Source organism: Leuciscus leuciscus (genome assembly GCF_965113295.1).
Source record: "Leuciscus leuciscus genome assembly, chromosome: 12".
Taxonomy (NCBI): domain Eukaryota; kingdom Metazoa; phylum Chordata; class Actinopteri; order Cypriniformes; family Leuciscidae; genus Leuciscus; species Leuciscus leuciscus.
In genome coordinates this window covers 39,500,518-39,525,645 of record NC_138736.1, presented here as the reverse complement: position 1 = coordinate 39,525,645, position 25,128 = coordinate 39,500,518, and the positions used below count along the sequence as shown (strand labels likewise).

General features: G+C 39.6%; 1 protein-coding gene across 4 annotated transcripts in view; it reads right to left on the bottom strand.

The window, feature by feature from the left end:
* Positions 1–20,042, bottom strand: part of osbpl10a (oxysterol binding protein-like 10a) — a 40,761-nt gene extending 20,719 nt beyond the window's left edge. For 3 of the 4 annotated variants that reach the window (XM_082186517.1, XM_082186518.1, XM_082186519.1), the window contains exons 1-4: positions 19,663–20,042; positions 5,430–5,605; positions 2,875–2,954; positions 2,670–2,738 (exon numbers count right to left, since the gene is read on the bottom strand). In XM_082186517.1, coding sequence (XP_082042643.1) covers positions 2,670–2,738; positions 2,875–2,954; positions 5,430–5,605; positions 19,663–19,769 — 432 coding nt within the window. In that variant the 5' untranslated portion in view covers positions 19,770–20,042. The remainder of the gene's footprint in view (positions 1–2,669; positions 2,739–2,874; positions 2,955–5,429; positions 5,606–19,662) is intronic. The other variant, XM_082186520.1, reaches the window with a different exon arrangement.
* Between the last annotated feature and the right edge of the window lie 5,086 nt (positions 20,043–25,128).

The window sequence follows — 25,128 nt, the reverse complement described above, 5'->3', positions numbered from 1 at the left end:
TGAGGATTGAACATCATAACTATCTGAGGATTGAACATCATAACTATCTGAGGACTGAACATCATAACTATCTGAGGACTGAACATCATAACTATCTGAGGACTGAACATCATAACTATCTGAGGACTGAACATCATAACTATCTGAGGACTGAACATCATAACTATCTGAGGATTGAACATCATAACTATCTGAGGACTGAACATCATAACTATCTGAGGATTGAACATCATAACTATCTGAGGACTGAACATCATAACTATCTGAGGATTGAACATCATAACTATCTGAGGACTGAACATCATAACTATCTGAGGATTGAACATCATAACTATCTGAGGACTGAACATCATAACTATCTGAGGATTGAACATCATAACTATCTGAGGACTGAACATCATAACTATCTGAGGACTGAACATCATAACTATCTGAGGATTGAACATCATAACTATCTGAGGACTGAACATCATAACTATCTGAGGATTGAACATCATAACTATCTGAGGACTGAACATCATAACTATCTGAGGATTGAACATCATAACTATCTGAGGACTGAACATCATAACTATCTGAGGATTGAACATCATAACTATCTGAGGATTGAACATCATAACTATCTGAGGATTGAACATCATAACTATCTGAGGACTCAACATCATAACTATCTGAGGATTGAACATCATAACTATCTGAGGACTGAACATCATAACTATCTGAGGACTGAACATCATAACTATCTGAGGACTGAACATCATAACTATCTGAGGATTGAACATCATAACTATCTGAGGACTGAACATCATAACTATCTGAGGATTGAACATCATAACTATCTGAGGATTGAACATCATAACTATCTGAGGACTCAACATCATAACTATCTGAGGATTGAACATCATAACTATCTGAGGACTGAACATCATAACTATCTGAGGATTGAACATCATAACTATCTGAGGACTGAACATCATAACTATCTGAGGATTGAACATCATAACTATCTGAGGATTGAACATCATAACTATCTGAGGATTGAACATCATAACTATCTGAGGATTGAACATCATAACTATCTGAGGACTCAACATCATAACTATCTGAGGACTGAACATCATAACTATCTGAGGACTGAACATCATAACTATCTGAGGACTGAACATCATAACTATCTGAGGATTGAACATCATAACTATCTGAGGACTGAACATCATAACTATCTGAGGATTGAACATCATAACTATCTGAGGATTGAACATCATAACTATCTGAGGACTCAACATCATAACTATCTGAGGATTGAACATCATAACTATCTGAGGACTGAACATCATAACTATCTGAGGATTGAACATCATAACTATCTGAGGACTCAACATCATAACTATCTGAGGATTGAACATCATAACTATCTGAGGACTCAACATCATAACTATCTGAGGATTGAACATCATAACTATCTGAGGACTCAACATCATAACTATCTGAGGATTGAACATCATAACTATCTGAGGACTCAACATCATAACTATCTGAGGATTGAACATCATAACTATCTGAGGACTCAACATCATAACTATCTGAGGATTGAACATCATAACTATCTGAGGACTGAACATCATAACTATCTGAGGACTGAACATCATAACTATCTGAGGACTGAACATCATAACTATCTGAGGACTGAACATCATAACTATCTGAGGACTGAACATCATAACTATCTGAGGATTGAACCTCATAACTATCTGAGGATTGAACATCATAACTATCTGAGGATTGAACATCATAACTATCTGAGGACTGAACATCATAACTATCTGAGGACTGAACATCATAACTATCTGAGGACTGAACATCATAACTATCTGAGGATTGAACATCATAACTATCTGAGGACTGAACATCATAACTATCTGAGGACTGAACATCATAACTATCTGAGGATTGAACATCATAACTATCTGAGGACTGAACATCATAACTATCTGAGGACTGAACATCATAACTATCTGAGGACTGAACATCATAACTATCTGAGGACTGAACATCATAACTATCTGAGGACTGAACATCATAACTATCTGAGGACTGAACATCATAACTATCTGAGGACTGAACATCATAACTATCTGAGGACTGAACATCATAACTATCTGAGGATTGAACATCATAACTATCTGAGGACTGAACATCATAACTATCTGAGGACTGAACATCATAACTATCTGAGGACTGAACATCATAACTATCTGAGGACTGAACATCATAACTATCTGAGGATTGATCTGAACATTTAGAGCGGATTGAATCTCACAGAATCAGCAGAGCTTCTGTTTGTCAGTAAATGATGGAGGAAAACTCTTTTTATTAGTAACGTATTAATCAAACCTAGACGTGATGTTTAACAGAAGTCATTCTGAGTGTTTGTGTGATGAAGATTAATGATCAATGAAGATCAATGAGTGAAAACACACACAAGTCACTCATAGAGTGTGTTTACAGTAAGAGTAAATCCATAATGAGACTAAAGCTGTTTTTAGTATTGAATTATATTAATAAATGTGTAATTATGTGTGTTTTGATGCAGTATCTATGTGTTTGAGCGTCATCATCACACATTGAATGTGTGTGTCTCTATCTGTGTGTGTGTGTGTGTATGGTACCTGTGAGTCCAGTGTGTTCTGCGTCCTGTCGACACACAGATTCTCATCACAGTCTTTCAGTTTCCTCATCTGTGAAGGACAGCAGATCAGATTACAGCATCCACACAAACACACTCAACTGGGCAGTGTGTGTGTGTGTGTGTGTGTGTGTGTGTGTGTGTGTGTGTGTGTGTGTGTGTGTGTGTGTGTGTGTGTGTGTTCACACCTTGGCGCTGCTGTCGGAGTGGCGTCTGGTACAGGCCAGTATCTGCATCATCCACATCTGCTGTTCTGAGGCGTCCACCGCTGGCACAGAGGAAACAAGAGAGAGAGTAAATATGCAAAGTATTAATGTATTACAGTTACCATGGCAACCACTTCAAACATACCTAGTTGGATTACTAGTTTGATGCTGGCTAAAAACATTTGTTATTTGAAACAAAATAAAAGTCAACTGAAATAACTGAAACCCTAAATCACACATGGTCTGAGGAGGCACTATATCTGAATCTGAATGTAATCCGGTCGTACTTCATCCGCCATGTTGTCATAGTCATGTGACCTACGGCGTCGCTTTGTATCCATTCATAAATCCTCTCCTGTGGCATCATGGGATAGTAAAGTGTCCATCATAAACACACTTCAGAATCTCGCCGGAAGTAGTCGGTCATCCGGGTGTTTTCACCCACTGTGAATTCAGACACACTCAGTGTTGTGAATTTGGACACATCACACTACTCTTGTCTTGTTTTTCGCCTACTATATAGGGAAGTACTTTATTTTGGACACAGTGTGGAACTCTTTGCAGTCAACAAGTCACTCTTCCAAGGAGGAACTACAGACTATTTATATTAACAAAACAAGCATGAGTGAATCATTTGAGCTGTAAACATCAGACATCACTGAGCTTCAGTTTGAGCTCCAGCACTGAGACTGAATGAACACACACACACACACACACACACACACACACACACCAGTAATGAGAAACAGAGCAGCAGTGAGAGCAGGAATATATCTGATCACCAGCCGCCCCGACACACACACACACACACAATCTAAAACACACTTTAACACACACACACTCTCTAAAACACACTCTAACACACACACACACACACACACACACACACACACACACACACACACACACACACACACACACACACACTCTAAAACACACTCTAACACACACACACACACACACTCTAAAACACACTCTAACACACACACACACACACACACACACACTAAAACACACACACATACACACACACACACACACACTCTCTAAAATACACTCACACACACACTAACAAACACACACACTATAACACACTCACACACTAACACACACACTCACACACACATTAACACACACACAACACATAGACACAAACAAATACACACACACAGATCGAAAACAGTGTGTACTAACAATAACATAGATATTAAAAAATAAATTCTCCGATGTGTCATGATGTTCTCCTAAACGATTCTGCACTGAAATCCATCTTTGGAATTCGGAATGTTATTAAACAATTAAGTTTATTGAACCAGCAGAAATCACGACATTACAGAACAGATGTGATGAGCTAAACTGGACAAACTAGACATGTTTCAGACACAACACTAGAAATGAAAGGGAACATTACAGGACAGACATTAATATTGCATTCAGTCATAAAGCAGGAAAACTGACGCATCACCAAACATTTCATAACTGAATCGAAATCAAAACAAATCTTTAGATGCCTAAAGTTTTCCATCCATAATGTTCAGTTACATTATATATATATATATATATTTATTTATTTATTTTTACAGTAATTACCCAGAACCCCTTGCGATGGCAGCAGTGAGCAGATCCTCTTAAAGTGTGGCAGATGTTTCTTAGTTATTAATGATCATATAAATACATTTTCTCTCTTCATCACCTTCATCAGAATCAGATTAATGCTCAGTCTTATGAATTGTGGAGAACGCATCATCACGAATAACCTTCACTCATTAGCAGTTTAAACAAGCTCTTGATATAATTATGACAGAATGATGCGCTCTGTAATGAAATGACTGATATTACAGTAATATGAGCTGAACGAGTCATTAAGACTCAACACTAGACCTGATGTGGACTGAACATTACATATATATTGTGTATTAGGTTGTCTAACAATATATCGCAATACAAAAATGCAACAATATGTAATGTGTATAGTCCACTCAAAATATAAATTACTGTGTGAGAAAAAATTCAAGTTTACAGAGTTTTCGTGTCAGTACTACATTATACTATAGTACTACAATATAATGTTGAATATAATGTATAATAATGCAATGGGGGAATATGTGTGGGTCCTGATAATGCCAAATGTCTGATGTTACCAGTAAAAAGTGGCTCACTTTATTTTAAATATATCTAGTCAGTGAAAGAGTGCAAATATTCGTCTAAAATAATTCTGTGTTTTCATCTTCAGAATCATGAATATTGTTATTCTGGCGTCTCTATTGTCCTAAGCTCATAAGTCCAAGCCTATTCATTTACACACACAATGTAATACCAAATTTAGCAATTTTAATTAACAGTAAAAAAATGTTTAACCTTTTATCATATGTCTTGGAGTATCGCAATAATATGGTATCGTGAGTTCAGTATCGTGATATGTATCGAATCGTGACATGAGAGTATCGTTACACCCCTAATATATATATGATGTGAATAGACCACAGACTGAGAACCCCCTGAACAAACGCTCTGGACAGTGACGAGTGTTTGAATACCTCTGAGTTTGAAGAGCTCCCCATTGGCTGAGCTGACGACGAACATGTGAGGCGCCTCGTCGCTCGTCGTCACGGAAGCACCAATCAGAGGCAGGGAACCACGGGGCTTCAGGCTCCGCCCCTGCTCGTGCACGAAATACTGCAGCTGACCCACATCAGGGTCCAACACGAAATACCTGCACACACACACACACACACACACACACACACACACACACACACACACACACACACACACACACACACACACACACACACACACACACACACACACACACACACACACATAGACACGAACACATCAGGACAATATAACTGGAAAAGTGAGTGTGGACTGTAGAGCTGGAATTAATTCTCTATTTCTGTTGCACTGGATCATCAGTCTGAAATAATATATGATTTACTTAGTGTGTGTGTGTGTGTGTGTGTGTGTGTGTGTGTGTGTGTGTGTGTGTGTGTGTGTGTGTGTGTGTGTGTGTATGTGTGTGTGTGTGTGTGTGTGTATGTCTGTGTGTGTGTGCACGTATGTGTGTGCGTGAGTGTGTATGAGTGTGTGTGTGTGCTTACAAGTGTGTGTGTGTGTGTGTGTGTGTGTGTGTGTGTGTGTGTGTGTGTGTGTGTGTGTGTGTGTGTGTGTGTGTGTGTGTGTGTGTGTGTGTGTGTGTGTGTGTGTGTGTGTGTGTGTGTGTGTGTGTGTGTGTGTGTGTGTAAATATGTGTAATTTTATTTATCAAAAACATAAGGAATTTGGACATAAAATACAGAACACTGAAAGTTGTCGTGACATGCTGCATTTAATAATTAATAATTACTGCATAGTATTCCAATTAGTAGAAGCAGCAACATTTTTATTAAAATGGCCAAAACTAGTTTTTCATCTATGAACATTCAGAAAAAATCCAGTTAGCTGATGTGGTTTGGTGATGTGCAACATATTACATAATTTCATGAATAATAATAATAATAGGTCTTATATACTTGAAGATCTGCATGTGACTGCTGAGCTCAGATGATTGACTGTCACTCAATCCAACAATCCCTCTGGCCAATCACCCAATCACCCAATCACCCAATCACACATTAACCCAATCACCACCCATTCACCCAATCACACGCTCAGACAATTAGAGAGTAAATGAGACTGAAAGTCAGAGCTCAGCTCTCTGTGTGATTAAACTCAATGAACCTCACACACACACACACACACACACACACACACACACACACACACACACACACACGATCCAGCAGAACCTGGAGAGGAGATCTCATTCACCAATACACTTCTCATCTCACACAGTGTTTTTCACCAGTTGAACAAAACCATTAAAAAACATTGGTTATTATGAGTAAAGCACAGATGTAAAAATGATTGAACATCGGATATTAAATTAATTTAATAATTATAAACCATATAAATAAAATTAAAGTGCAATATTAGATTACAAAAAAGTATTTTTTATTTATTTAGAATGCATGCAAAATTAGCACAAATTTAAAGAAAGAAAGAAAGAAAGAAAGAAAGAAAGAAAGAAAGAAAGAAAGAAAGAAAGAAAGAAAGAAAGAAAGAAAGAAAGAAAGAAAGAAAGAAAGAAAGAAGAGCGTCTGCAGTGAGGATGTTGATGTGTGTTATTGTCATCTGTGTTTTTTCTTCTAAACCAGATCAATGACTCTCTGACCAGAGAAACAGCAAAACTGACCAGAAACAGGCTACACACACACACACACACACACACACACACACACACACACACACACACACACACACACACACACACACACACACACACACACACACACACACCACACACACACACACACACACAACCACACACACACACACACACACACACGCATTCAACCACACACACACACACAACCACACACACACACACACACACACACACACACACACACACACACACACACACACACACACAACCACACACACACACACACACACACACACACGCATTCAACCACACACACACACAACCACACACACACACACACACACACACACACACACACACACACACACACACACACACACACACACACACACACACACACACACACACAACCACACAACCACACACACACACACACACACACACACACACACACACACACACACACACACACACATGGATCTTTGTTTTGCTTGTGACAGGCTCATTTGTTTCATAAAGGTCAATTGTAAAGATTCAGAAATAATGATAAGAACAGGTAAACTGCACTTCGCCACATACACAATACATCACAGCTCATAAACACACATTAGCTGTATCTAGTTCAGAATCACTCTGTTCCAAATGTAGACGTTTCAAGATGATCTGTTAGTGGAAGCTGGATTAAAATAACGCCACACTTCCTTCTTTCAGCGCACAGATCCATCCAGACCCTTCAGTCCAGTTTCATCACAGAAGCAAAACTCTGTCCGTTTCCTCCATAACACAACAACACACCCCCAAGAAACAACACACCCGTCGATACACAAGAAACAACACACCCACAACGTTCACTGTGATTTACACTGGTTTTAATTGTTAAATTGCCCAATTATAATCTCCATCAAGAACTAAATTACCCATAATCCTACACTCTAAATGAAGTCAGTCTCCCTACTTTCTGAAACTACAGAATATTTCGCAATAAACTTGTTTAAACACAAAACATTAAAAATGAAACCAATTGTTTCATTTTGTACCATTGTTTTTTATTAGATTATGTCATTTGAAATGCTTCAATGAATCATTTTACTCATTAAACTCCATTTAAAGCTCGTAATGTGATTCACCTCAAAGCTGTTTGGTTTGATTCATGGTTAAATACTTTTTACAACACCATTTTACCATTTATAAATAACATTTGTTCATGCAGCCGTATACAGTCGACTATTTAATAGTCTCATAAAGGCAGATTTCCTTTGAGAAAAGGAGTTAGAGTTCATAATCTACATGATGAAATTAGAGAGAATATCTGATTCTGAGTCCATTCTTTTCATTTCTACAGACTCCAACCTCAAATCAGAGCCTTTCAAGAGCATGAAATCATCTTCATAAAGACATAAACACAACCTCTGATTCCAGAAGAGTCAGAGCGAGCTTCATTCATCATCCAGCGTGTGCTTTATCCTAGCAGACTCACAGCACTGAAATCACTTCATATCTGTGGATACTTCACTTTTATGGATGTTGTTCTGCAAGAGAGAAGGTCTCAAGTCCAGCATGACAACACATACCAAGTTTATGAATATGAACCACAGACATGCGTCATTATTTATATATCCTTCATGGAACGTTTTTCCTGACACGTTTTAGTTGGATGTTCGTCTGACTTTTTTTAAATGTTACTAGTTGTTTCAGAACATTCCGAGAACAATCAAAAGTAACATTCTTGAATGTGTGAAAAATGGAATGTTCTATTTAACGTTTGAAACCGTCACCCTGGAAACCAGGAGTGCGTTAGAAACCGCAGAGATGATGCCATCAGGGGGAGGTCAGAGGTCAGCTTCACCTTCTGACACTGTTCTGACTATTTAAGTAGTCATTTAATTTTGGTTTTATTTAATTGGTTAAGATGCATCATGTGACTTAGGTTAGAGGTCGTTGTGGCCATCTTAGTTTTCACTTCACCACAGCAGTGATGCAGCAGCAGATGTCTCTCTGATAAAAGATAGATTCTTCTGTTATTTCATGCCAAAGAGGCCATCGTCTGTAAGTTTGTTTATTTAATATCATCCATGTTAAAAAAAGAGAGTATTTCATAGGATTTAAGAAAACATTTGCTGTACATTTTCAAAGAAGATTATTGTTATCTTTCTTACAATTTACTTTTATTCATACTCATTACTTAATGTACATTTTCTGTTTGTATTGTAGTTTCACAAAAATGTACGTTGTGGGACTGAAGATTTCAAAGTAAAACACCGAAAAAGAACTTCTTTGGTTTCGACTTTTTCTTCAACCCTCATCCTGTTTAACTATCTGTTGAGGTGCAACATACTTGCATCAGGGACAGAATAGTGAAAAGACGAAGCTTCAATCCAATGGAAAGACGGAATCTCTTCATTCAAGCTACAGAGTCTGCTCTCAAGTGAATGATCTCCTCATATCTCTTTCTTCATCAATCCAGTCTTGAACTTTGAGGTACTATCTATGCATTATATGTCATGGAGGGTGACAGAAAATCTGAGACTGAGAAGATACTGAAAACTAGTTCTGTTGTTACACGTTCAACAACATCATCAAAAAGGTCTAGTAGGACATCGGCTAGCATGGCTGCTGCCAAAGCACGAGCTAGAGCTGAGGCAGAGCGTACACGTGCATATTATGTCAAGAAAGAAACTGAAATGAAAGTAGAAAAAGTTCGCATGGAAGGCAGTCTTACAGCACTAGAACATGAAAAGGAGGCTGCTGCCGCTATGGCCGAGGCAAGAATATTAGAGGAGGCTGTAGAGAGCATGGAGGAAGGCAGTTATCGTTCACATAGCCCGATTGCTCCTGCTGCAGACCCTGTGCAGCGCACCAGTGATTATGTGGAGCAGCACTCAAATAACTCCATTGTTGTTCCTCCTGAGGAAATAAGTTTAGCCACTCCACCTGTTGATTTCATGAACCTGTATGGAAGTGAAAACAAGCAGTTAACGGAAAGCTCTCATAGGAGTGTGCCACCTGATTTTGTTGAACGGGTCAATGATTCAGTCTCAAAGCCTTACGCTATCAAGATTGAAAAGCCTCAGTCTGCCACGTACAGTCCAGTTAATTACTGGCCCCTTGCACAGACTTACAATTCTGGCGCTCCAATGCAGTCACCTTCCCACGGAGAAGTTGAAATGAGTGATTTAGCAAGGTTTCTTGCCCGTCGTGAGATCATTAGTTCCGGGCTCACAAAATTTGACGATCACCCAGAAAACTACTGGGCTTGGAAATCTTCTTTCTTAAATGCCACCAGTGGGCTCAAACTCACTTCCAGTGAACAGTTGGATTTACTGATTAAGTGGTTAGGCAGTCGGTCATCAGAATATGTAAGACGCAGCAGGTCAGTGAATATAAGGTATCCTGACACAGGGCTTAAAATGGCATGGGATCGTCTAGAAGAGATGTATGGATCCCCGGAAGTGGTTGAGAAAGCACTTTTTGACAAAATTGAGAAATTTCCAAAAATCAATAAACAAGATCCTCTGAAATTACAAGAGCTCGGAGATCTGCTACGCGAGATTCAGTCTGCTAAAGCTGAAGGGTACTTGACAGGACTTTCTTATCTGGACACCTCCAGAGGAGTCAATCCGATCGTGGAGAAGCTGCCTTATCACCTGCAAGAAAAATGGATTTATCAGGGTTCTGAGTACAAAAGGAAGTATAACGTTACCTTCCCTCCATTCTCCTTTCTTACTGACTTTGTCTGTCAGGAAGCACATGCTCGAAACGATCCAAGCTTTAGCTTTAGTGCAGTCTGTACAACCCAGATCAAAGCAGAACCGTTGGTTAAAGGACAATTGCAAAGAAGGATGGCTGTGTCTACACACAAGACGGGTGTAACATCGTCAACCGGATTTCTTTCCACAAGAAGTTTCGATAATGAACCTATTGATGTTGAAAAGCAGTGTCCTATACATAAAAACAAACCTCATCCTCTGAGACGTTGCCGTGGGTTTAGAGCGAAGACTCTAGAAGAAAGGCAAACACTGCTTAGAGAAAATGGTGTGTGCTATAGGTGTTGTGCTTCGACGGTTCACTTGGCAAAGAACTGCAAGGCAGTAATCAAATGCAATGAATGTGAGAGCGACCGACATGTGTCTGCACTTCATCCTGGTCCTCCACCGTGGGCCAACAAAGACCCTTCATCAGATCATGGCGGGGAGGAGGATAAAAGCCCTTCTCCTACTGTAACTTCACAATGCACAGAGATTTGTGGAGACAGTCCAATACCCAAATCATGCTCTAAGATATGCCTGATAGGAGTATATCCTGAAGATCATCCAGAATTTATGGTGAAGATGTACGCAGTGCTCGATGAGCAAAGTAATAGATCTCTAGCTAGACCTGAGTTTTTTGATCTATTCAAAGTAAAAGGAACAGAGCATCCATACACTCTTCGAACTTGTGCTGGGTTAACAGAAACTTCAGGAAGAAGAGCCACTGGGTTTCAAGCTGTATCTATGGATGGAAAGACACACGTGTCACTCCCAACACTCATCGAGTGTAATTATATGCCTGACGACCATTCTGAGATCCCATCTCCCACCATTGCACGCCAGTTCCCTCACTTGAAATCTATTGCTCACGAAATTCCAGAGATAGATCCATGTGCTAAGATACTGCTTCTCTTAGGGAGAGACATCATCCAAGTCCACAAAGTGAGGAAACAGCTCAATGGTTTGAACAATTCACCGTACGCCCAAAAACTCGACTTTGGCTGGGTAATAGTGGGAAATGTCTGCTTGGGGTCAGCACATAAACCTAGCACAGTTGACGTGTTCCGCACAAACATACTTCTCAATGGACGTCCAAGCATATGTGAGCCATGTCCTAATCAGATACAGGTGAAAGAGAAGCTAAGCAGTAGAAATCATCCCATCTCTTTACATGGCTGTCATTTTTACCCACCCACTTGCCCTGAGTACTTGCTGGGTAACACTATTTTCGAACGGACACAAGACGACGAAAAAATAGCCCCTTCCATTGAAGATCGAGCATTCATGAAACTGATGGACAAGGAAATGTTCATTGACAGCGCTAACAGCTGGGTGGCACCTCTTCCTTTCCGTATTCCACGCCAACAGCTACCCAACAATAGGGACCTGAGTATGAAACGTCTCTTGTCACTCCAACAGACACTAAGGAAGAAGCCTCAAATGCAGGAACATTTCATCACATTCATGCAAAGGATTTTCGATGCAGGTCATGCAGAATTAGCTCCACCTGTGACGAAAAATGAGGAAGTGTGGTACCTGCCTATATTTGGTGTCTATCACCCTCGCAAGCTAGGACAGATCAGAGTTGTTTTTGACTCTAGTGCACAGTACAAAGGTCTTTCTTTGAATCAAGTGCTTCTCTCAGGACCTGATCTGAATAACTCCTTGCTGGGTGTTTTGCTGCGTTTCCGTAAAGAGGCAGTTGCATTTACTGCTGACATTGAACAGATGTTCCATAGCTTTGTGGTGGTGGCGCAATGGATAAGACACATGCCTTTGGTGTGAGAGACCCGGGTTCGAATCCACTGTGAGACACCAATGTGTCCCTGAGCAAGACACTTAACCCCTAGTTGCTCCAGAGGCGTGCGACCTCTGACATATATAGCAATTGTAAGTCGCTTTGGATAAGAGCGTCAGCTAAATGAATAAATGTAAATGTAAATGTAAATGTGGTGAGAGAAGATCATCGCAACTTTCTCCGCTTCTTGTGGTTTGAGGACAATGACCCCTCGAAAGATGTCACCGAGTATAGGATGAAGGTCCATGTCTTTGGGAATAGTCCCTCTCCCGCGGTAGCAATCTATGGACTTCATCGTGCAGCTCAACATGGAGAACTTGAGTTTGGGAAAGATGCAAGAGCCTTTGTGGAGCGTAATTTTTATGTGGACGATGGCCTGAAATCAGTGCCCACGGCTGTGGAAGCAGTTGATCTGTTGAAAAGAACTCAGGAGATGCTAGCAAGTTCCAACCTGAGGCTTCATAAAATAGCATCTAACAGTCCTGATGTAATGAATACCTTTCCTGTGGAGGATCATGTGAAAGATCTCAAGGACCTCGATCTGGAAAAAGATACTCCACCTATTCAGAGGAGCCTTGGTCTGAGCTGGAATCTTAAAACAGATACTTTCACTTTTCGTGTTGATGCAGAAGAGAAGCCTTTTACACGTAGAGGTGTCTTAGCAACTGTCAACAGCGTTTTTGACCCTCTTGGGTTGGCAGCACCTGTTACGATACAAGGAAAGTTCCTTCTTCGTGACCTGACAGCAGACACCAAAGACTGGGATGCCCCTCTACCAACAGTCAAGGAAGCTGAATGGGAGGCTTGGAAAAACTCTTTGCAAGATCTAGCTCAATTTGAAATACCCAGAGTGTACTCAAAGGTTTCGCTATCTTCAGCTCAAAGGAAAGAAATTCACGTTTTCTCAGATGCTTCCACAAAGGCAATTGCAGCAGTAGCCTACCTGAGAGTGATGAATGACAATGGATCATGTACTGTAGGGTTTGTGCTAGGCAAGGCTAAGCTTGCTCCACTGTCTGCTCACACCGTACCTCGATTAGAGCTTGGAGCAGCAGTCCTGGCAGTAGAAGTGGCAGAACTCATTCAAGATGAGATAGATATTACTCCAAACGCTGTAGAATTCTATTCCGACAGTAAAGTAGTGTTGGGGTATATTCATAACCAAACCAGACGGTTTTACGTATACGTGAGTAATAGAGTCCAGCGGATTAGGAAATCTACAAGGCCAGAACAGTGGCATTACATTTCCACAAGTCAAAACCCTGCTGATCACGCAACCCGTTCAGTGCCCGCCTAAGACTTGAAAGATTCCACATGGCTTTCTGGGCCTGCGTTTCTTTCTCATCCTGATTCAGAGTGTCTTGAAGACAATCCATCATACAATCTAATTGACCCTGATTCAGATGTGGAAGTACACTCTAACCGTACAGATCTGACACTCCACGACTTTCCTGTTAAACTTGGCTCACATCGCTTTGAGCGCTTTTCGACCTGGAAATGTCTCTTACAAGCTATATCCAACTTAATTCACATCATTCATTCATTCAGACTCGAAACTGAGTTGGCAAGTACCTGTAAGAAATGGCATCTTTGTGACAAAGCACTCCCAGAGGAACTTTCACAGGCAAAATTTGTGATATTACAATGTATCCAACAGGAGAGCTACCGTGTTGAGTTTGCTCGTCTTTCTGAAGGAAAGGAAATCCAAAAAAGCAGTGGACTGAGAACTCTGAACCCCTTCATTGACCGAGATGGGCTTCTGAGAGTAGGTGGCAGACTCAAGCATGCTCCTATAGAACAAGGAGAAAAGCATCCTTGTATCATTCCTGGGAAAAGCCACATAGCCCTTCTCATCACTAGACACTTTCATGAACGGGTCAAACACCAAGGTCGCCTTTTTACAGAAGGTGCGATCAGAAATGCAGGATTCTGGATCGTCGGGGCGAGAAAACGCATTCATAGTGTGATTCATAAATGCATCATCTGTCAGAAACTCAGAGGAAGAGTTGTTGAACAGAAAATGGCAGATCTTCCTCCTGATCGACTTGCCACTGATCCACCTTTCACTTATGTCGGCCTTGACGTCTTTGGGCCCTGGATGGTCGCCTCTCGCCGCACTCGGGGTGGCTTGGCAAACAGCAAAAGATGGGTACTCATTTTTACCTGTTTGAGTATTCGAGCAGTGCACTTTGAGCTGATTGATTCTCTTGATGCATCCACCTTTATCAACGCCCTCCGACGCTTCTTTGCCATAAGGGGTCCAGCAAAACAAATCAGATCAGACTGTGGCACAAATTTCAAGGGTGCTTGTAAGGAGCTTGGAATGCTTGCAGAGGAGCCTAGTTTTAGGAGCTACTTGAATGAGGAAGGATGTCGTTGGATCTTTAATCCCCCTCATGCATCCCATATGGGAGGAGCTTGGGAGCGACTTATCGGAGTTGCACGTCGCATATTAGACTCCATGCTGCTTGAAAACAGTCACTCTCTTCTCACTCATGAAATGCTGGCGACATTCTTGGCAGAAGTTTCTGCAATTATGAACGCAAGACCTCTCGCACCGATTTCAAGTGACCCAAATGTTTCTCCATCCCCAATGTCACTTCTCAGTGTTTTACGGCCCTGACGAGAACGTCTGTCTCCTCGGCTGTGAACTGCTCCTGGTGTGCGCCTGGCAAATCCACCGTTATAATAGCAATCCGCCATGGAACAAGCGCGCCTGCTCTTAAAGGGAATGTGAGATGTCGCTCTGATTTATTTCACGTTACACCCAAACCACACCTATGAGTAATGAAGCTACTTCAGACCAACACATTTTAGATTTGCGTCGGGCGCAAGAGTCATTTATCCCGCCGGTGTAATAGCAACAGCGCCCGAGATCTGCCCACAGAGTTACTTGCGTTTCGCGTTTGATACTTGCGTTTCAGATCGTTAATATAGGGCCCGATGTATCACTGACTGACATCTATGACCTTCATCTCCAGCACTGAACCAGCAGTAGAGCAGCAGTGTTTCTATGCACGTGTTGCAGATTTAACACGCTCAGAAAGTCACATTAGACTGACTAACACACAGTTTGTGAATAAAGAGATGTTCACATTGAGCAAAATTACTCTTAACTTGAGTTTTTGCTAAAAAGGTAAAGATTTATTAAAGAAAATTTATAAAAAAACAGCTATACACTAACGTTCAAAAATGTGACGTCAGTAAAATGTTTCTGAAAGAGTCTCTCCTGCTCACCAAGCATAATAAAAATATATAAATTAGGCTGTTATAGGGAAGTGTAGTGTTAAATCATAATGCCTCCTCCATAATCATTTCCCTTTTTATGCATCAGATGATCCATTTTTTTTTCTCACCAAGCATAATAATATTAAAATTAATAAGTAACTGTGTTCTATGTGAATATATAGTAAAGTATAATTTATTCCTGTGATCAAAGCTGAATTTTCCGCATCATTACTCCAGTCTTCAGTGTCACATGATCCTTCAGAAATCATTCTAATATGATGATTTGCTGCTCAAGACACATTTATTATTATTATCAATGTTGAAACCAGATTCATATTTGTGTGGAAACTGTGTTGCATTTTATTTTTCAGGATTCTTTGATGAATAGAAAGTTCAAAAGAAAAGCATTTATTTAAAATAGAACCTTTTGTAATATTAGAAATGTCTTTACTGACACGTTTGATCATTTTAATGCATCCCTGCTGAATAAAAGTATTAATAAAAATAAAAAACCCTGACCCAAACCTTTGAACTCTCAGTGTTTCCTATTCAGTGCTAGTGAAATAATGCAACGAAACACACACACACACACTGGGGTTTAAAACCCACAAAAGCACAGTTATGAATCGGTGAGCAGTAACTGGATGAACATTCACTGACTCATTTACCGCCTGATGTCTATTAGTTGAAGAGACGCTCTCACTGAAGAGCTCGGTTTGAGATATACGGTCGTTTAAAGGTAAAAATAGAAAGTTGAGAAGCATTCAGATGTTCAGAAAACACTGAGCTCATCTTTTGTTGTGACACAAACGGGTCAGGATCCGTCGCCCACCTGAGAGTCTCAGCTCAAATAACACAGAAATAAAAGTACAGATGCATTTCCCTCTTCTCCACAACAAACTCAGGCACCTTTACATATTCATAACAATGCATAAACACATCTGAGATACGTCTGAACTGGGAGAAACATGTTGGACATTCAGTCCCAGTAATCTGAGAAAGCGCATGAATCGCAGAGTAGAGTTACATTTCTACATTTCTACTAAAAATGAGTAAAACACACAACAAAATGACTTTATCTAGAATTAAAATAGAACAACAAAAACTCAGTTACACTAAAGCAGCACTGCCCGTCAGAAGTGTGTAAATCGGCTCTAGATGTGAAAGACGCACAGAATGAGATGTTTTGAACAGTCACTGAGATCAAGGACGAAACACACTCGATGAATAACAGATATCAGGCATATTTACTGTATTTACATGTTTGACTCTCCTGACAATGAGGAGACAATCTGCTCATCCAGCTCTGACAGTCCTGCTGAACACAGAGAAACAGTGTGTGTGTGTGTGTGTGTGTGTGTGTGTGTGTGTGTGTGTGTGTGTGTGTGTGTTGGGGGGGGGTACTTTATTGATCCCACTTGGGAAATTTAAGTGCGTTAACAGCAGCAATACATGAAGACAGTAAAGTACTCACAATAAACACATACTGTACACATGTAATATACAGACAAAATTATCACAAAATTAGAAATTGAAAAAGAAAAAGATAGCTGTAATGAATACAAATATATATATTATTACATATGTATAAGGCCCTATAAAAAAGTGCCAAGAAAACAGTCATTATTGCACATCTCTTTTTGTAGTATTGAGGTGTGTGTGTGTGTGTGTGTGTGTGTGTGTGTGTGTGTGTGTGTGTGTGTGTGTGTGTGTGTGTGTGTGTGTGTGTGTGTGTGTGTGTGTGTGTGTGTGTGTGTGTGTGTGTGTGTGTGTGTGTGTGTGTGTCTTAACTCAGAAACATTATCTGTCACCATCAGAAAATGTCAGCTCTATGTTCTCTGGTCTAAATAACTCCATATAGGGCAGAAAAATCCCAAATGAGATGATTTTAATATCTGTGTTAGTTAGAATGACACAGATTTTGTCAAATTTTGGAATAACAAATCAAAAGGAAGGTTGTAAAATTAAGCAAATTCAAATCAAGCCAAGAACCAGCATCTGTAATTATTACACCGCACAAACCACGGCTGTATGAACGTGTGATCGGCTTGTGCCGTATCGGCACATATATTCATTAGAAAAAGAAAAATCATGACAAAAATACTCACAGAAACTGAAAAATAAAATAAAAGTCTGTTTGAAAAGATTTCAATGCAATGTTTTATTGTAAATAAATTGTCATATTTTCCTTTGATTACATTTTAAGAGATTGATCAAATTAAGTTTCATGCATTCAATTGATTAGACTTTCAGTTTAGTGACAAAAAAAAACTATTCAGAAAATTTAAGTTCATAATCATAACTTCTATTGAGACTCGTCAGCAGTGAATCTGATGTGCAGGTGTGTGTGAATCTGATCTGTTCATTGACTGCACACACACACACACACACACACACACACACAGGTCATAACGTCTGAAAACAGACGCATTTACACAACCTCGATCGCCACCATCCGCTCATGACCAGAGCCTGAAATATCCTGTGTGTGTGTGTGTGTGTGTGTGTGTGTGTGTGTGTGTGTGTGTGTGTGTGTGTGTGTGTGTGTGTGTGTGTGTGTGTGTGTGTGTGTGTGTGTGTGTGTGTGTGTGTGTGTGTGTGTGTGTGTGAAGAAACTTATTTCCGCTTGTGTACAGACAGACTGTTTAAAGTACAAAGATCAAATTCACATCCAGATAAGATTCATTTGTGTGTGTGTGTGTGTGTGTGTGTGTGTGTGTGTGTGTGTGTGTGTGTGTGTGTGTGTGTGTGTGTGTGTGTGTGTGTGTGTGTGTGTGTGTGTGTGTTTATTTATCCTGATCTCTTGTGCAATTATTCCTGAATATCAGTTCATCTCAGAATCTCAGCGAGTCTGAACCGACACTGAGTGTTTGTTCAATGACTAAAGTAACATGACATCATGATGAACTCATGTGCAGAAACACATCAGGATCAGGAAGTTTCAACTTTTTCTTCTGATGCAACACTTTAGTAATGATGGACTTTCGGAAACATATGCCAGAATACACAAAATATATGATTTTGCGAATCATAACCACAGAATATGAGCATATATGAGTTCAAAAGCCAGATTCAAGTGTATGTCAATATGTCTATATACTCATGTAAAGCTCTTATACTATAATTCACCTAGAACTATTTTAAATAATGTTATTTGTGTGTGTGTGGGGGGGGGGGGACAAATCTGTACCCAGAAGTGACCAAAACCTGACATAATATCCAAAAACCTCCCTTTATGGAATAAATCTGGTATAAAATAAAGTTGTTGTTTTTTTTAAATGTAAATATGTGTGTGTGTGTGTGTGTGTGTGTGTGTGTGTGTGTGTGTGTGTGTGTGTGTGTGTGTGTGTGTGTGTGTGTGTGTGTGTGTGTGTGTGTGTGTGTGTGTGTGTGTGTGTGTGTGTAGGTTTAGGGGTCGGGTTAGTGTACAGTTTGTAGGCTACTGTATAAAAACCATTACTTCAATGGAGAGTTCCCATTTAGCTATGCAAACGTGTGTGTGTATATGTGTGTGTGTTTATACAGTAAGTGAGTAGAATTGCTTATTTGATCACTGAACTATTGAAAGCTGTGAACTATTAAATGACCTGAAATAAAAAATCATAAAAAAATCATAGTAATAAAAAAAATCATAAAAATCATATTTAGACCTAAAAAACAGTCACTGCCACGTATGTATTGTGGTAATATGATACGACACAGTGATGCCCAGTTGAGTTGAGCCCAGTCACTGTAAACTTCACCATGCATGCATGTGTTCGGGATCGGGATCGGGTTGTGTTCGGTACCTGTTCTGCCAGCCCTGGATGAGGTTGGTGTATTTGCTCAGCACTCCCTCTGTCCTGCCGAACCCGAGCGAGGCCGAGCCCGTCCGAGCCGCCCGCGTCTTTTCCATCGCGCTGCGGGAATAATCCCGATCTAGATCATGACGGAGGAGCGGGAACCCGTTCCCATCGTCCCAGTGCCATATTCCTGAGGAGCGCGTCTCTCTCCAGCGTGTTTCTGATGGGAATCTGAGACACACACACCCTCTCTCTCTCTCTCTCTCTCTCTCTCTCCCTCCCTCTCTCTCTCCAGTCCAACCCGGATATTACAAACACATCTCAACGCTTCTGTCTCCGTGAGCGCGACGCGTGCGTGACGCGCAGCCAAACGCTGATTCACCGAGTCTTCAGTCTCTCTCTCTCTCTCTCTCTCTCTCTCTCTCTCTCTCTCTCTCTCTCTCTCTCTCTCGTGAGCACATGCATCATCTGCATTGACTGTGACACTCTAGTGAAGATGGATGTTTCAAAATACGCACTGGATTTGTGTTCTTTCAACAGCCGAACCCCTTTTTATTTTCCATAAAGTACAAGATTAGAACCCATTACAAAAACGATTATGTAAATGAGAAATATTTCATTGTTCCTCAACTGGTTCTTTTTTCAGGACCCAGGACCCAGATTTCACACCCAAAGATGCTGTTCCTCATGATGTCTCAAAATAAACACAATTTCCTTACAACCATATTTTAAATGTATTCAATATTACCATGAACTGCATAATAAACGATTTCTAAATGCAATCATTGGCAGAGGGGATTTACTTCCCAGCCAACATGGAACGCCTTTAGAACTTTAGCCTAACGTTTGCTCTTTAATAACGTTCTCATCGTTCAATATTGTCAATCTCAAACAATGGAACGTTACTTTTGAATTTTCTATGAACATTCTGAAACAACATTTAAAAAATGTTAGAAGAATGCGCAACTAAAATGTTTCAGAAAAAAACGTTCCATTGTTTTCAAAATAACACATGTTCCTCATGTTCCCTTAACGTTCTCATAATCAAGAAAAAACTTTTTGATAAACATTTTTTTACAAAAACATTTGACATATTGAACATTCAGAGAACTTTCAGAAATATAACGTTTTTTATCGCTTAATATGAATGTTAGTAAAATAACATATTTTTGTTAGCTGGAGATGTTTGCTTTTTAGTAAAGGGGACATTCTACCAGAAACGTACATTTCCACTTTAAAAAATCTTGGGGAAAAAAATATATTTTTCTTAAATCTGAACGTTGAGACATATGGAGGACATGTTAAACTATGAGAAACACATATCATCCCATCTCAGCATGTTTTTATGATTAAATAAAATACATTTTTATACGCATTTCACCCCTAAAATGTCAGGCCCTGTCACAGACAAATTTGTATATGTTAGAATGGTTTCCTAATGAATTTCTTTGATACAGATAGCATTTTCTTATTGATCACATGTCCCTGATTGTATCTAACATGGTTTTATAATTCCTTTAAGAAATATAAGTAACTTTTCGGTCAACTGTAGTACACAAAATCACAGAATACCCACCAGGCACTCATATAGTTGTAAAATAACTACCTTTACATAGGAGATTTTTATAAAAACATAGTAGTGGATATATACCCCCACCTTCATCTACACAGTTAAAGAGATTAATTAATTAATATTTCCTCAAATAGTACACTTTTGTCATAATTTCCTGTGTGACAGGACTGACCATGGCGTGACAGGACTGACGGTACTGTGACAGGACTGACTTTAAGGATTTTGATGATGCAGAAAAAGTTATGTTTTGTGTTCTTTATTTAAGTTTTGATTGGCATTTCTTTTTTAAATTATTATTATAATTTTAATGTTAAAGTAATATTAGACTATGGTAAAATTCAGCCAAGGACATACATAATATTGCCAAAAGTATTGGGACAGCCCTCCAAATAATTGAATTTAGGTGTTTAAATCACTTCCATGGCCACAGTTGTATAAAAATCAAGCACCTTGGCCTTCATTTTACTATTGCATGCGTTAAATACATAACATATGCAATAAATGTAATAAAAAAGAACAATAACATTAATTTGTAAGGCCGTGTCACACAGGAATGTGACAGGGCCTGATGTGACGGGGCCTGACAGTTGGCCATTGTAAACTGCCATTACTCAGCCTGCTAGCATAAAAACTGTTAACATGCAAGCAAGGAATTTCAATAACCTTTTTAGACATGTTTTGGATTTAAAACATTTTCATTATTTTCTGGAATGTTTAACCGTGACAGGGCCTGACCCTTTAGCTCGTCTTCCTAAAAAAAACATACAAAAACAAGCTTAAAATCATACAATTCAATGAAACAATTCAGCCTTAATCAATGTAAGCTTCACCTGGGTCAAATGATGTCACTTCCTCTGAGTGATTCCCTTAAAGGTGTATTTCACACATTTTATGTAGAGTTTTATGTAAACGTGACAGGACTGACCAAAACATGGGGACAGTTGTAAAATAGAATTTATTTGTAGAATTTATATATAATTTTATGTTTTTGATCAGTTGATGTGAATGATAACAGCTTAAACTTGTTATTGAGGAGTTTTTTTTTTTTTTAAATAACAGTTTGTAGCATAACAAAACTATGAAAGCTGTAGCTCCAATTTGGCTGAGGACAAGGGCATGGACATGATTTGTAATTTTCAAAAGTGTTTTTAATAAAGAAAAAAATATCTGAGAACCTAATGAATGACATATTCCTTTACAGAACAACTCACAGAAATCAACTATGAGCCAGTTCTAGAAATTTTTGGATGAAATACTTTTTTATTCACTGTAACAATTCAAGGACAGATAATGTACGTTTCTGGTAGAATGTCCCAAAGGTTTTTCAGGCTTTTGACAATGTACAGCAAAAAACGTATCCTTGTTGCAAGTGTATAATACTGTATATATTTTTTATGTGTATTTTTCGTGAATGTGTGAACCTTGAAATGCAATGTAAGTCGCTTGGGGGGGCATTTCTCTATTAAATACGGTTTGTTGAATATATTTAGTTGCATTTAGCATTGATTTTTTTGCCACTGCTGTCTAAACCCATCAGAACAATCCATTTATGGTTTTGCTGCTGCTATTTAAAGAACCATTCAAAACCATTAGCCTTAACAGTGCAGGAAGTGTAAAGAAGATTCATCTCATCATAAAGGGTTCTTTAAGAGACTGTATCCTTCTATTGAACTAATGATATCATTAAAGAAGCCTTAATGAACCTTTGTTTGTTTCGGTAGCCGTATTTTCCCAACTTTAACTTCCACGTTTGGATTAGCAGGCCTATACTGTATTTCCTGTGAATAGCCTGTGAAACAGTGTGAATGCAGCAGTGAGTGTTTCGAAAAGTGACTTCACTGCATGTTTCAGTTGGCGGCATCATGCAAATACTAATAAATATCTGGCTATTTTGCATTTTGAATTCAATTTTCTGAAGAAGAAAAAATGCAACTGCAGCCAGTAGAACAGGACTACAGCATAATGGCTTCAAAAGGCCTGTTCACTTAGTAAAAGCTTCACCTGACAGCGATACAGTATAAGAGCTGAAACAAGAAGCACTCCTCTCGCTCCTTCTCTCTGTCCATTAGTATGATAAAGAAACGAAAGCATCTTCCACTTAATCACAGGAGTGAACCGATGGATCTGCGCTGCGTATTTACCAAAGCTCTCGCTTCAGGTTTCACTACAAGAGACCAGAGATGGAGTCCTTCTGCCAGGAGCACACGGCAAACACACTGCAGATCGATACGAGCAGAAAGAGTGTGTGTGTGTGTGTGTGTGTGTGTGTGTGTGTGTGTGTGTGTGTGTGTGTGTGTGTGTGTGTGTGTGTGTGTGTGTGTGTATGTGACTGAAGTCAAGCTCAGGTCAGCCGCATTACTGCAAAACAACACAATATAAACCCCAAATCACAATATGAATCAGTGCGATTATCAGATAAATCAATGCTCTGCGTGTTTCAGAGCGAAGCGCTGTGTTCATTTACACGAGAGGATCAGGGCCGGTGTAGAAACATTGATTTTCCACGCATTTATAAAAATAAATAACTAGGAATAAAAATGTGTGCGCCATACAGACACTCTAGACCACAAGTACACACACTTTTAGGATGAAATCTATGGAAAATTTTACACATGAGGCTCCAGTTGAGTAGAGTAACACTTTACAAGAAGGTTCATTAATTAACATAATGTAGGCCTACTAATCAATACATTTGTTACTGTATTTGTTAATCTTTGTTAACATTACTTAATAAAAGTACAGCTGTTCATTGTTTGTTCATGTTAGTTCACAGTGCATTAACTAATGTTAATAATTTAATAAAGTATCAGTAAATGTTGTAGAAGTGCAGCTCATTATTAGTTCATGCTGTAGTTAACTAATGTTAACTAATGAACCGTATTGTAAAGTTTAACCGAATAAGTTTGTACTTGCTAAATTACTTATAGTCAGTAGAATAGCATGAAAATAAAGTGTCGAGTCTCATCCTGCATGTGTAGAACATATGAGCTGTGTGTGTGTGTGTGTGTGTGTGTGTGTGTGTGTGTGTGTGTGTGTGTGTGTGTGTGTGTGTGTGTGTGTGTGTGTGTGTGTGTGTGTGTGTGTGTGTGTGTGTGTGTGTGTGTGTGTGTGTGTGTGTGTGTGTGTGTGCATGAGTGTGTGTGAAGGAGATGTTGTGTAACTGTGCATGAGTGTGTGTGTGTGTGTGTGTGTGTGAAGGAGATGTTGTGCATCAGTGCATGAGTGTGTGTGAAGGAGATGTTGTGTAACTGTGCATGAGTGTGTGTGTGTGTGTGTGTGTGTGTGTGTGTGTGTGTGTGTGTGTGTGTGTGTGTGTGTGTGTGTGTGTGTGTGTGTGTGTGTGTGTGTGTGTGTGTGTGTGTGTGTGTGTGTGTGTGTGTGTGTGTGTGTGTGAAGGAGATGTTGTGTAACTGTGCATGAGTGTGTGTGGAGATGTTGTGTAACTGTGCATGAGTGTGTGTGTGTGTGAAGGAGATGTTGTGTAACTGTGCATGAGTGTGTGTGAAGGAGATGTTGTGTAACTGTGCATGAGTGTGTGTGTGTGAAGGAGATGTTGTGTAACTGTGCATGAGTGTGTGTGAAGGAGATGTTGTGTAACTGTGCATGAGTGTGTGTGTGTGTGTGTGTGTGTGTGTGTGTGTGTGTGTGTGTGTGTGTGTGTGTGTGTGTGTGTGTGTGTGTGTGTGTGTGTGTGTGTGTGTGTGTGTGTGTGTGTGTGTGTGAAGGAGATGTTGTGTAACTGTGCATGAGTGTGTGTGTGTGTGTGTGTGTGTGTGTGTGTGTGTGTGTGTGTGTGTGTGTGTGTGTGTGTGTGTGTGTGTGTGTGTGTGTGTGTGTGTGTGTGTGTGTGTGTGTGTGTGAAGGAGATGTTGTGTAACTGTGCATGAGTGTGTGTGTGT